At 44.8% G+C, this 14,395-nt stretch overlaps 2 protein-coding genes across 7 annotated transcripts in view; both read right to left on the bottom strand.

Annotated features, from left to right (window-relative positions):
* The window catches only part of slc9a1b (solute carrier family 9 member A1b), a 19,893-nt gene extending 15,795 nt beyond the window's left edge, over positions 1–4,098 (bottom strand). Inside the window, exon 1 of one of the 3 annotated variants that reach the window (XM_067411034.1) lies at positions 3,755–4,098. In XM_067411034.1, the coding sequence (XP_067267135.1) occupies positions 3,755–3,935 (181 nt within the window). In that variant the 5' untranslated portion in view covers positions 3,936–4,098. The remainder of the gene's footprint in view (positions 1–3,754) is intronic. The other 2 variants (XM_067411035.1, XM_067411036.1) reach the window with 2 other exon arrangements.
* On the bottom strand, positions 4,099–14,395 carry LOC137037215 (cilia- and flagella-associated protein 69-like). 4 transcript variants are annotated; one of them, XM_067411033.1, is made up of 22 exons: positions 14,224–14,395; positions 14,096–14,149; positions 13,901–13,966; positions 13,387–13,496; positions 13,234–13,310; positions 12,445–12,543; positions 12,209–12,361; positions 11,948–12,125; positions 11,549–11,672; positions 11,429–11,477; positions 11,229–11,350; positions 10,787–11,012; positions 9,962–10,126; positions 9,765–9,880; positions 9,575–9,693; positions 9,383–9,464; positions 7,164–7,356; positions 6,110–6,238; positions 5,747–5,823; positions 5,478–5,675; positions 5,302–5,388; positions 4,099–5,216 (listed from the first exon to the last, which is right to left on the bottom strand). In XM_067411033.1, the coding sequence occupies exons 1-22, from the start codon at positions 14,299–14,301 to the stop codon at positions 5,112–5,114; spliced, it is 2,607 nt and encodes an 868-aa protein (XP_067267134.1). In that variant the 5' UTR covers positions 14,302–14,395; the 3' UTR covers positions 4,099–5,111. The 4 variants fall into 4 exon arrangements, with proteins under 4 accessions (XP_067267134.1, XP_067267132.1, XP_067267133.1 ...); XM_067411031.1 differs by having other exon boundaries at positions 4,104–5,216; positions 5,302–5,675; XM_067411032.1 differs by having other exon boundaries at positions 5,079–5,216; positions 9,765–10,126.

The following is a 14,395-nucleotide window of genomic DNA, read 5'->3' as shown; positions in this document are numbered from 1 at the left end:
GCTTCCAATACTCGTTCTCATGGAGGCGCGGTGTGCACGGAGGGGAGGGGCTATGCGCGCGCGAGTATGTGAGAGAGACGCGTGACTGAGAGACGCAGGGAAATGAAATGCAGCTGAACGTTTGCTCTATGAAAGACATTGACAAAGACGAAAACTAAGGACATTTAATCTATAATTTTATTTTAGTTAGTTTTGCCAAACACACATTACAGTTTTGGTTAGTTATCGTTTTTTTGTAATGCCTCGTTTTTATTTTTATTTCAGTTAACGACGATGTTTTTTCCCACCTAGTTTTCGTTTTTTCGTTAACGATTATAACCTTACTCACCTTTCCGACAACGTTAAGTCGTCCCACCCGACAACCGCGACAATCTCCTTCTAGTGCCGCTCATGCAGGCTCAGCTCAGGTGCCGGTCGCGTGCAGCGCTGCAGCCAAGTAAACAGAGTTTGCCCTTCCCCTACTGACTTTCACTTTCGGACGGGTGCCCGAATATGGAAGTGAATGAGGCTTTGCGATTTTTTTTTTTTTTTTTTTTTTTTAATCTAGGCCTACGTGAAATTCTGCATCCATTGTACGATTTTTTTATTTATTTTTTTCCACCTCGGAAGGGCAACGTGATTCAAGAAGGGCATATGGGCAGTTGCCCGGGCAACCTGAGCAACCCCCCTGTGCACGTCCCTGCTGAAAAGCCACGCAATATCGCGTTCATATCGCAGATGAATCGCCTGCGATAATGAACGCGATATTGCGTGGCTTGTCCGTGAACTACGGCTCCGTCTATTAAAAGGCGCTCCATTTGAAAGCAGGTGATGGCGATTTAGCGGTAATCAGGGAACCGGCTTTACTGACGAAATGCGCGTGAGAATAGCATGCGATTAATCGTGCAGCCCTAGTTTAGAGGATGAGATTCTGCTGAGGTTTCATTGGCGAGGAGGGCTTTATATTGGACTGAATCCGGATCAGACTGATGGAGGTGATGCCAGAACTGAACACATCTCTTCTGGATCTCAATGTTCAGCGGGTACAAACCTAATTCAGCCCTACAGGGGTCGTTGGATGTGCTTCTGTGAACCCCTAAAATGTTTTTGCTAATTTCCAATTGTAGTTTTTCTACTGAAGTTTTATCCCAATTTCTAAAATTTTGTACTGGTCCCCAAATTTCACATCCATATAAAAGAATTGGTTTAATTATTGAATTGTATAATTTTATCCAATTTTTAATGGGTAATTTTAAGTGACCGCATCGTGACTTTATAGCATAAAAAGCCCTCCGAGCCTTTTCACTCAGTGTTCAGTGTTGCCAGATTGGGCGGGTTCCCGCCCAATTGGGCTCCTTTTGGTCACGTCCGACCGGAAAAAAATGCATTGGGCGGGTCTTTAAAATTTGGGCTGGTTTTTGATGCAACAGGCGGGTTTTTATTTTTGACTATAAACAGTATTCTTTATTATTTTTTTAATGAAAACTAACTATAAAATAAATTATATAATTTAGGATGACATTTAAATTAGGTATGGTTCAGGTTAGCCAATAAGGTTCAGGGGAATCCTGTCCAATCAGACTTCAAGCTTGATTGGCGGGTTGTTGTAGGCTAATTCGTTATATCGTCAAAACTGCATTATCATCATCAGTGATCATCATTCATCATCATCATCATGCCAAAGTGGGTTAAATATAAAAAGTCCTACAGAAAGGAATGGGAGAGCGGATAAGTCAACAATGCTGACTCATCTCTCATCTCCGCAGTAGTGGACGCGCCTATATACAAGTTTCATATGGATTACATAATCTGAGAATATTTATTTTCCATTTGAATTGGCTCGTTTAAAAGTAGACATTCCAAGCTATAGATATATTTCTTGTGTCTGTGAGGAAAGCAGCCTATACGATGAGTTTCGGTTCATGCTTGTTACGAGCTCAAGTTCACCGAGACCGAGATCAGAAAACGCATCCTGATTGCTTTCATTGTTTTACAAAAGCACAACGTTTTGCTGTTATTGTGAGTTTACAGAAATAAAAGTAGACCCTTTACATTTTGCATTACTCTTATCTATGACCAAAAATGTCGGAGTATTTTAAGTTAAGTGCAGTGATCACACCGGCGCCTCCATGTCATGCAGTAAACACGCTCTCCACACAAACACTTGGATATGCCAAATAATAGCGCACATTTATCTATAGGCAAACATTAAAGAGAATGGACTAAAGTGGCGACTTACATGTTTCAAGTGATAAGCCATATTTGAGGTCGATAAATGATAGGTGAATGTTTGGATTTCCTGCAGTTAATGATCTGTGCCTCTAGGACTGCGTGACCTCGCCACTTCCTGTGGAGATTTTTTTTTTCTGCGACTAACCGATTAATAAAATCTTGGTCGACCAAGCCTCTTCAAGCTGACTAACGGTCGACTATTAGGGGGCAGCCCTACTAGTGACGATTCAGTGTATCATTCAGTCATTATTTTATTTAAAATTAAAAGAAGGAAAAAAAACGAGAATTCATGTTGAATCGCCCAGTGGTCTATAAGTTAAATAATAATAATAATTTTAATAATGATAATATAAAAAAATTAATTAGTTGGTAATTAAGCACAAATTTGTAAGTAGCCTACTAATACAAAAAGAAAAGTATAATGAAATGATTTGAGAATTGGCCTATTAGAAAAGAACTGTAGTTCTGACAATAGTAGCACAAGAACAATAAAAAATGTTGTCCCCTTCTGAGGTTTCCGATGTAGACCTTGTGTTTTAATAAAATTATCATTTATATATAAAAAAAAAAAAAAAAAAAGATGCACTGGATATACTTGAGGCGAGCCTGGTGCTCTCCAATGTGCGATGTGTTAGTCTGGTTGTTTAATAATAATAATAAAAAAAATTGTGTGTTTTATTCTATAACAGTTTTAATAACAGTATGTATTTTGGGCTGGTATTTTTTGAAATGGGCGGGTTTTAAGCTGTAGTTGGGCTGGAAATCTTTAGTCCAATCTGGCAACACTGTCAGTGTTTTGACAGCCAGACCAAAGCTTCCCGAAGCGCTGATGTCGATGCCCAGATAACTGTAGCTGGTGCTATGCTGTAGGACCTGGCCTTTATAAGTGAACTGGTGTTTGTTTGCCTGAGATCTGGCCTTTTTCTGGAACACCATTACTCTGGTTTTGTCCAGATTGACTGTCAGGGCCCACTCATGACAGTACTCTGTCTCTCTCAATTCATTTCAAAGTGTGCTTTATTGGCATAACAAGTGTTATGTTAAGCATTTTATATTTTTTTCTAACACCAACATATAGTGAATCACATGTACATAAATACAAACATAAAAAGTAGAACAAGCAATTAACATTTTAGAATTCTATGAACAATTTATAGTTGTGTGTGTGTGTGTGTCAGTGTTTGAGCTCTCTATCTCCTCACACACACACACACACACTTGTCACTGCAGCTGGAGACTCAGATAAACTCTCATAATGAGGTCAGAGAGAAAAAAGCGCCTCTAACAACAAACACACCCTGAACTAAAACGAACTAATAAAATGTTTAAAATGTTTTATCTCTGTTCGACAGAAACTCACTTCATAAAGTTCAGTTTCACATCAAACTCAAACCTGTTGCCAAAAAAAACAGCAGATGAGCAACATTCACTGATTAAATAATCCTCACAATATTCGTGATTAATTGATATAATCATCATCTCCCAATGAACGCTTAGATATTCAGGTGTTTAAAAGCTAAACTGATGGAATTGAGTTTCTCACCCAGCTTCATGAGCGACGCGAGCAGAATCCAGAGCGAGACCTCGAACGGCATCTGAACATAATCATAATTAATCGATATGACTGGAAAAACTCTCTGAACACGAGGATCCGAATGATTCTGGTCACAAAACACCACTCCGCAGCAGAAGAGCAGCAGCAGCATCTTCATCCTCATCCTCATCTTCACTCACAGACGAACAAGCCGCACTAACTTCAGGAGCGCGTGCTTCATCCTGACAGCGCGAGACACACTGAACCCGTTCATCTGCGACGTCATCAAACACAGACAGTCGCGTGGATTATGGGTCTCCAGTGATGAGATAAATAAACACAATACAAACATATCTGTAAATATATGTAATTAATCATCCATGTGCATTTATAAAATGTCTTATTATTAAACTAAATATACAATTGAAATTGTTTACATTTACTAATAGAAATTATGCACACACATAATAAACATTCATTTATCTGAATTATCAAACACAATCAATAAGTTCTACAGTTCTGATGAGGGACTTTCTGTCGCTTCGAGTCACCGCTAGATGTCGTAGTTTCCTTCGTGGTGTTGAACTTTTGTCAGAGAGAGAAACATTCATCAGTGATGTTCACTCTCTACATGCTGATATCAGTAGTTTTCATCTTCAGTCTATTCCCGAAGGATGAAATCTAATCCTGCTCTACATGTTCTGATTCCAGAAGCTGTTTATGTCACCATCTCCACTTCCGTTTCATGCAGACTTTAATGTCCAGTAATATTACTGACACTATCAGATTAAACTAAAACACGATCTGAATAATGACTATTGTCTTCTGTAGATCTGCTTCACAGCACATCACTGATTCTGTTATTTTCATATTTATAACCGTGAAATGACCTGTACCGTATAAAGCCTGTAGAAATAAAGCTGACTTGACATTAAATAAACAGTTTTGTTCTGCTCTTATTTTATTAGTCAGTAGTTAAAATGCTGCTCGCACAATCATCATGGATAACATTCAGCGTTTGTGATGTGGACAGAAGAAGCTCAAGGGTCCATGACGGTCAGCGGTGATCCTGACACGAGCTAAGACTGTCCGCTTCTACACCAACGAATGAAGTTCACCCCGGAGATCAGCGTTCACACACACAGCAGCTCAAAGCACAGAAGCAGTTAGCGTGTGTACATGCGCCGGAGTTAGTACAGCAGAAACCCCAATGCTTTCTCTTATCTATCACGATGATGCTGTTTCAGAGCTCAAACACCCGGAGTAAACATGTAAAGCTGCGCTGTAGGAGTTAAGACTGCTGATCATGTCTCTGAGCAGCGGTGTGTGTGTGAAGCGCTTCAGTTTCTCTGTACTCTCTCAGGGTTTATTGATCGGAGACGGGGTCTTGAGTCTCGGGTCCCTCGAGGGCCGGTTCTGACGGCGCGTCGGGGCCGCCGGTGCTCCGTTCCTCCTGCAGCCGCTTGAACTCCTGACACACACACACACACACACACAAGAATGAATGAGAGACGCTCGAGAACCCGGCGATCTGCGTCAGGATGAAGATTTCAGACCTTGAGGACGCTGTAGTTTGACGTTCTGGCCACGTAATTCCTCCAGGCCTCGGCCGCGATCTCTCTCTGCTTATGAGTGAAGCCAATCTGGAAAACACTCGAATACTGATCAACGCACACCAAACACTGTACAGGAGACACCAACGACAGAACTGCGTGTGATTGGTCGGTTTTACCTCTTTATACAGCAGCCTCTCCTCCTGCAGCTCCTCCTGCCGCTGACGGCCCACAATGCTTTGCTGCAGGGAGCGCACGCTCTCGGCCGTGTCTTCACTGACCCGCCGGAGGCTCTTCAGGGCTTCTTCATCGGACGAGACGGGCGTCGCTCCCTCGTTCCACAGCTCGACCGACACCTCGTGTAAAACTTCGCCCACCTGTGAAGCGGGAACATTAGCAGCGATCTCACTCGTTAATGCTGACGAGACCGATGGGTCGCTACACTTACCTTAAAGTCCAGGTATCGGCGGATGATGCCGAGCGTGACGAGATCTTCAGCGCTCAAACCCGACAGCCGCTCAAATCCTGCAGATCAGCAGCGATAACCATTTCAAGCAGTAATTTAAACTACAAGCTACTGTGTTTAATCAACATGGTAATCTGCACTGAAGATGATCTTTTTAAATCCAAGACCAGATTCAGATTCACTGAAATGAACCGGACTGCCCAAAATGACCGATGAGTTCAGGAGTGCGTTTGATACGCTGACATTTCCACATTCTGACATGCTGCTGGCGATGAACGTTTGATTTTACTTGAGAAACTGTGCTATCTCATCTACTGCCACACTACTGACAGTTCTCTCTCGTACCCAGTTTACAGAAGATGCAGTAGATGTTTGCACGCAGGTTTTCTGACACGTCCCTGACCGCAGCACTGACGTCACGTGACGATGATGACGATTCATCCTGATGCCGAGAGACCAACGGCCGCTTCACGTCTGTTAGAGAGAGAGAGAGAGTCTGAAAAGAGCAGCTGCTCGCTCACTTTGGAGAGAAGAGAACAAGTGTAAGAAGAGGCTTTCAGAACGGACGGCTCAATCGAGAAAGGTCCGTTTTGATTTCATGTTCACTTTAGCGATCAGCCGAACCCTCTGTGCTTCACTATGAAAAACAGCAGACTAATTCAGTCTTCTGACATTTGTTGATTGCATTAACCCATATCGTGATGGGTTTTATTTTGACTGCAGCCCTATTTACTCATTTATTAAAATTGTACATTTTATGATTTAATTAATTACCAGCTTTTAATTAAAGCTGCAGTCCGCAATGCCAATGGTGATTAAATCTAACAATCGTTTAGCTTGGATCATGTCAAACCATGCAAATTATTATTATTGTTATACATTGTACTCAAATTGTTAATGTTAACAACATCAGCACTGCGTGACTGTGTGTATTTAGTGTGTATTAGTGTTACTAATAATAATATCTTTGACCATACAATCCGCCATCAAAATGATAAGTTTAATTATTACAGCTGCTGTTAGAAATGGCTACAAATGATCCTGCAGCATCCTCACATGATGAATCTACTAGCTGGACTCGTTCTTCATGTTTACAGACGTGACGTAATGATGCAAAGACGAACGGCTGCATGCTTATATTTCCCACAGAAACCCACCGTACTCATATTATTAGACATTATTACTAGCTTACCGTTGTGAATCGGTTAGGAGGTAAGGAGATAGCTTTGAACACTGGCTGGTTCTGTACTTGCTCAAAAAATTGATTTTGGATCATTTTTAACCAAAAAGTTACAGACTGCAGCTTTGACTCATTCGGGAAACCCTTGTTCACTCCCTGCAGCACGGCAGTGTTTAAAGCCCTGACCCGTGAAGCTTGATGTGATTGATGTGTCCGTACCCGCGATCATCCCGTGCCGGTCTCGCGTCACGCCCGTCTCCTCCTCCTCGCGCCTCCAGATCTGCAGCAGGAGCTGCGGTGCGCTGGTGTCTCCCTCGCCGCGCCAGCACTGCACGCTCGCAACGGCCTGCGGATTCTCACACAGCTCCAGCAGAGTCCCGACGAGCGTCATCAGCATGTGTCTGGGGCTCCGCTGCGCGTCACACACCGGTCAAACACACACACCGGTCAAACACACACACACACACCGGTCAAACACACACACCGGTCAAACACACACCGGTCAAACACACACACACACACCGGTCAAACACACACACCGGTCAAACACACACACACACACACCGGTCAAACACACACAAACCGGTCAAACACACACCGGTCAAACACACACACACACACACACACACACACACACACACACCGGTCAAACACACACACCGGTCAAACACACACACACACACACCGGTCAAACACACACACCGGTCAAACACACACACACACACACACACACCGGTCAAACACACACACACACACACACACACCGGTCAAACACACACACACACACACACACCGGTCAAACACACACACCGGTCAAACACACACACTGGTCAAACACACACACTGGTCAAACACACACACTGGTCAAACACACACACTGGTCAAACACACACACACACACACACCGGTCAAACACACACACCGGTCAAACACACACACACACACACACACACACCGGTCAAACACACACACCGGTCAAACACACACACACACACACACACACACACACACACACCGGTCAAACACACACACCGGTCAAACACACACACCGGTCAAACACACACACACACACACACACCGGTCAAACACACACACACACACACACACCGGTCAAACACACACACCGGTCAAACACACACACCGGTCAAACACACACACTGGTCAAACACACACACTGGTCAAACACACACACTGGTCAAACACACACACCGGTCAAACACACACACACACACCGGTCAAACACACACACCGGTCAAACACACACCGGTCAAACACACACACACACACCGGTCAAACACACACACCGGTCAAACACACACACACACACACCGGTCAAACACACACAAACCGGTCAAACACACACCGGTCAAACACACACACACACACACACACACACACACACACCGGTCAAACACACACACCGGTCAAACACACACACACACACACCGGTCAAACACACACACCGGTCAAACACACACACACACACACACACACCGGTCAAACACACACACACACACACACACACCGGTCAAACACACACACACACACACACACCGGTCAAACACACACACCGGTCAAACACACACACACACACACACACACCGGTCAAACACACACACACACACACACACACCGGTCAAACACACACACCGGTCAAACACACACACCGGTCAAACACACACACTGGTCAAACACACACACTGGTCAAACACACACACTGGTCAAACACACACACTGGTCAAACACACACACACACACACACCGGTCAAACACACACACCGGTCAAACACACACACACACACACACACACACCGGTCAAACACACACACCGGTCAAACACACACACACACACACACACACACACACACACCGGTCAAACACACACACCGGTCAAACACACACACCGGTCAAACACACACCGGTCAAACACACACACACGCACCGGTCAAACACACACACACACACACCGGTCAAACACACACACCGGTCAAACACACACACCGGTCAAACACACACACACACACACACCGGTCAAACACACACACACGCACCGGTCAAACACACACACACACACACCGGTCAAACACACACACACACACCGGTCAAACACACACACACACACACACACACACACACCGGTCAAACACACACACACAGACCGGTCAAACACACACACACACGCACGCACCGGTCAAACACACACACACACGCACCGGTCAAACACACACACACACACACCGGTCAAACACACACACACACACACCGGTCAAACACACACACACACACACACCGGTCAAACACACACACACAGACCGGTCAAACACACACACACACGCACGCACCGGTCAAACACACACACACACGCACGCACTGGTCAAACACACACACACACGCACAGGTCAAACCCTCATTCACACACTCAGGCTGAATGTTCTCACCTGCAGCAGCTGAAGGAGCAGATCAACGCCACGTCCCGCCACAAACACATCCTCCGTACCGAAACCGCCCACAACACATGACCTGCTCAGAAGAAGTAAATGCGAGGAGATTCTCTCTGTATGTAAATGGCAAACTCATTCTTTACTGTAAACGTGTTCAGCCTCTATCAGAGCAAGATAAACGCGTCTCACCAAACGCAGTCGACGGTGGACAGCAGCAGTTTATTATGACCCAAACCGCTGAAGATCAGAGCCGAGTCCAAACTCAAATACTGAATCAGCATCTCCACACCGTCACTGCCGAACAACTCCTGAACACACGTGTGCATGTTTAAAGTGATCTTGATGGTATCATGTATGATGTAAGCGTGATGTGTCTCACCTTCCTGTGCACGTCTCCCTCACAGAGGACAGACAGAATGAACTGGGAGTCTATCTGGATCTCCAGAGAGACGGCATCCTCGTCCTCCGGCCTCGCTGTGAAGCAGCGCAGCACGCCTCCACACACACACACACACACACACACACAGTTAATCTTCAGTATTTCAGCAGTTAGCGCTGCGATTCGGCCACACTCACCCAAGAGCTGCCCGATCGCCCCCTGATCGCAGAGATCCTGCCGGAGCGGCTCGCTGTCCAGACACACCACGGATCGGAGCACACGGACGCAGTACCTCATCTGAGCCTTCTTCCCGCCCCGCCCGCCGGTGCCATGGAAACTGTGACCCCGCCCACTGAAGGAGTCTGACCAGAGAGCGATGAAGAGACTGATCGTAACAAAGCACATCTTTCTGTACGTTTTTTGATCTGTTTGAGCTCATGGAAACGTGTCCGTTTGCACGGAAGGACATTTGAGGTAGAATAACGTAAATTAATACGCATGCATCTTCTGTAGCAGCTTCACATGATATAATAGTGTGTTTGCATCGAGTTTCTCTGACATGTTAACACATTTTGCCGCATGTGGCATCTGTATTGTATTTTTATATCATTTGTCACCGCATATTTATACAAATTTTCTTTTACCTTTCACTTGTTTGCACACATGAATTATCAAATTTCCTAACCCTCACTTGAACTGATATTTTTGTGCATTGAAGTTTAATGTTTTTCAGTAGTGTTTGATAATTGTTGGTAATAAAATAAAATAGTTCTTTTTGCATATGTCTGCACTAATCTTTCTTATGACTAGAATTATTTATAAACATGGTTCATCAATCTGTACTTTTAATATTTAAGTACATTAAAAAAATCAAGCACTTTTGTAAAACTGAAAATGAGTAATATTTGCTCAAGCACTCGTCCTCCAGTGGAACTGAAAGAGTGAATCAGGACTTCTGTTGCTCTCGTGTCTTAATGTGGATTAGAAACTCTATACTGAAACAGAAGAAGAAGATGCCGTACCGTCCTGCAGACACCAGTCCAGCAGCAGCAGCAGGCAGGTGTTGGCCTGACACGTCATGTAGTCGTCCAGCATCAGAGGAGCCAGAGAGGTCAGAGCGGCCAACGCCTGCAGCTGCAGCTCCTCCTGCTGGCTGGAGGTCCAACTGCGTCTGCCGCTCTGGGCCTCGGAGGATCTGGGCTTGATCAGGAGCATCAGGCCGAGCATGACACGGCTCTCCTTAAACAGCTGTTCACACACACAGGTTACTCAGGAATCACACAAAAATAACACGTTCCAAACCCCTTTCCTCCTTCACGCTCACAGTATGTTTCCATTGTACGGAGAAGAGCATTCTGCTAAACATCTCTCTTTGTGCTCCACAGGAGGAGGAAAGTCACACGGGTTTAAATGATGCCGAGCGTGTGACGGTCTGTGAGCTGTTGTGTAATAACGTCATCTCACCTGCAGGGCGGCCAGATCTTTCGACAGGACGACAATCACATTCAGCAAGAGCTTCTTCATCTCAAAGTCCTCGTGGTTGAAGGACAGCTTGAGGTTTCGCACCAGAGGATTGTGGCTCTTCACTGAGAAACACGAGTTCACAGAGCTTCATTCGAGGTCACGGAGCCGAACGAACGCTCGTGAAAAACACCAATACTTACGCTCGGGGAACGTGACGAACAGCGTCAGATGCTTGACGAAGCCGCTCTCCTGAAACACACAGAGACTCATGAAGAAGAGCGAAGGACGAAGGTTACAGCGGTGAGGACGGAGGGACTCACGATCAGAGGAGCGCTGGGGTTTGATGCGATCAGAGACAGCAGCACCAGCAGGTCGTTCCTCAGCTGACGATCGTAATGCCGGAAACCGTTCAGAAGCTGATGGAGAAACGCTTCTTTCAAAGATCTGCCATACAGAAGAGAAACAACAGGATCATTTAGAGGCAGCGTTCAGGTTCCCATGTGCTCATTAACATCTGACCCTGACGAACCCTGACCTCTCGAGAGAACGCTCATGCTCAGCTCGTATTTGAAGAGGCACAGCACATGCTGGACATAAATCATTGTGTTTCAGTCATTTATCTTCTGTGTATTTGTGTCGATGAACATCTATCGCCCTTCCGTAACTCTCGACGAACGCCTCTGAACACTGAACCTTTGGTCATGTGATTATAGACTCACGCGATGCAGTCGGTGTTGCTGAGCTGAGCCGTCACCTCTTCTCCAGAGCCGTTCTCCAGGAGGTTCCACAGGATCTCGGAGGAGCGGAACAGAACCTGTCCGGACGGCTCGCGCTCACTCATGTGGAAGCAGATCTTCTGCGCGGCCTGAGCTCTCAGCATCAACCTACAGTTCACCTCTGCCAACACAACCCAGCATATTCAGAGCAAAGCTACGGTTAGCCTGGCTGAATGAGTGTGTTCTGCAGGTGTCTGGTGTCACCTGACGTCCTGGACAGGATCTGCAGCGTCTGAAGGAGGCGCAGTTTGACTGACAGCTGCTTCTCCATCAGGGCCAGCGACATGACGAGCGTCTCGGCCAGACCGCTGCGCTCCACCAACAGCCCTCTGTAGTCGACATGTGTGGGACAAACACCTGACACACACACACACACACACGATAAACAGCACCTCTACACCTGAATGTTCACACCTGAAGAGCTCGATCACGTCACACACCGTCAAAGCTGGGCTTGTGTTTGTCGCGGCTGTAGAAGCTTATAACAGAAGCGCAGATCTGCTGTCTGACCTCCGGCAGCGGGACCCGCATCAGATAACCTGTCATCAGACGCCGTGATCACGCATCAGTGAACACTCTGAAGATTCATATCAGCACTTAAACCATGCATAAAGAAATCAAAGTCTATTTTAGCATTGTGACAATCAACATTAAACCCTCCTAAATATTTTACTTATAAAAGTTTTATTTATTTATTATGATAAATTGTGATTCTTCTAAATAGTTTTTTTTACTTTTCTAGTCAAACGTTTGAAATAATTAAGATTTTTTAAATATATTTTTAACCAAGGGTGCATTTATTTGATAAAAAATACAGTAAAAATAGTGAAATATTATTCTGATGTAAATCAGACGTTTTCTATGTGAATATATAGTGAAGTGTAATTTATTCCTGTGATCAAAGCTGATCACATGATCCTTCAGAAATCATTCTGATAGGATGATTTATTATAATAATGTTGACAAAGGTTGTGCTGCTTCAGATTTCTGATTTTGATTTTATTTTTCAGGATTCTTTGATGAATAGGAAGTTCAACAGAACAGAATCTTTTACAGTAACATTATAAATGTCTTTACTGTCTCTTTTGATCAGTTTAATGTGTCTTTGCTGCATAAAAGTTTTTAATGATAAAACTCTCATTAGTGGTTTTCACCGTTTCCATCTAAATCTGAAGCAGCACAAGAGATATCAACATTGATAATGATCATAACTGTCAGCTGAATCTCACCCATCTGAGACAGGCAGTCTGCGGCCGCGGAGCAGAACTTCATCTCATCCGAGGATTTCTCCTTCAGGAAGGGAAGACTTGAAGAACAAGCACTGATTAGTTCAGCTTCACAGAGAGCTTTAATTAAAGACTCATTCATTAAAGAAACCTCACCCGCATATCTGAAGTAAATCACAGAGGATTTTGGGATACTCCGGGTGATCTGTGACTCTTTCAGCACACAGGTTCAGAATCTGACCGATGTCAGCGAGATCCTTCAGAAGCTCCACACGGGATAGTCAAGTGTTAATCATCACCACAATATTAATGAGCCTCATCATTATAATTAAAGCTGATTCTAGTGGAGTGAAGAGAGACTTCGGGGACGCGCTGACGTCACTAGAAATAATTACTCATACGTGACGTGCTTCCAGCGCCAGCCAATCAGAGTCACTAATAATAATAAATCAATAATAAACATTTGCGCTGCCTTGAACTGAACAATAATTCTATTGTCTTCTGTAGAGCTGAATCTGATGAAGCTTGAGTCACTGAATCAATATTTATCAGTGTGAATCAATCTGTTCTCATTCTCACACACACAGAAAACACAGTGCTGATGATCATTTACATATTTCACATTTAAAATGTCATTTTTATGATTTTGGCGCAGAAACTTTTAGGATACAAATCCGCGCTGGCATCTTTTCACCACCTTCTTCAAGATGAAAATCTGTCTTTCTTTTAACGAGGACTGAGAAGAGAGAGAGAGAGAGAGAGAGAGAGAGAGAAAGAGAGAGAGAGAACCAGTTCATAATAATTCAAGCAGAACTCATAATATTAATAATAATAATAATAATAATAATTCTAGAATAATTCTAACCGAGATCGGATCCTGCAGCAGCTGAACGACTCGAGACAGATCCGCGAACCTCGCCTGAAACACACCGCAGTCAGTCAGAAGAACCGAACCGAACCGAACACAGACTCACCGAACCGAGCTCGACTCACCTCAGGCTGAGCCCGTCTCTCGGTCGCGACGCGTCTCTGAAGGAAGCTGCTCGCGGGCGGCGCGTCTGATCTCAGCATGTCTGATCTCTGCACGAGCGCATCAGGTGTTTATAGCGGCGGGACAGGACGCGCCGCCGTCGCCATAGTAACGCGTGCAGCTTACGGAGCGCCG

The sequence above is a fragment of the Chanodichthys erythropterus genome, chromosome 15 (genome assembly GCF_024489055.1).
Source record: "Chanodichthys erythropterus isolate Z2021 chromosome 15, ASM2448905v1, whole genome shotgun sequence".
Taxonomy (NCBI): domain Eukaryota; kingdom Metazoa; phylum Chordata; class Actinopteri; order Cypriniformes; family Xenocyprididae; genus Chanodichthys; species Chanodichthys erythropterus.
Note: the sequence above shows the minus strand (reverse complement) of the source record. Positions and strands in the feature narration are given on the sequence as shown.

Coding starts and splice junctions, on each gene's coding strand:
- LOC137037215 (XM_067411030.1), bottom strand. CDS start 14,301: ATGCTGAGATCAGACGCGCCGCCCGCGAGCAGCTTCCTTCAGAGACGC. Junction 14,150..14,223: donor AGAGACGGGCTCAGCCTGAG/GTGAGTCGAGCT, acceptor GGTGTGTTTCAG/GCGAGGTTCGCGGATCTGTC. Junction 5,217..5,301: donor CAAACTACAGCGTCCTCAAG/GTCTGAAATCTT, acceptor TGTGTGTGTCAG/GAGTTCAAGCGGCTGCAGGA.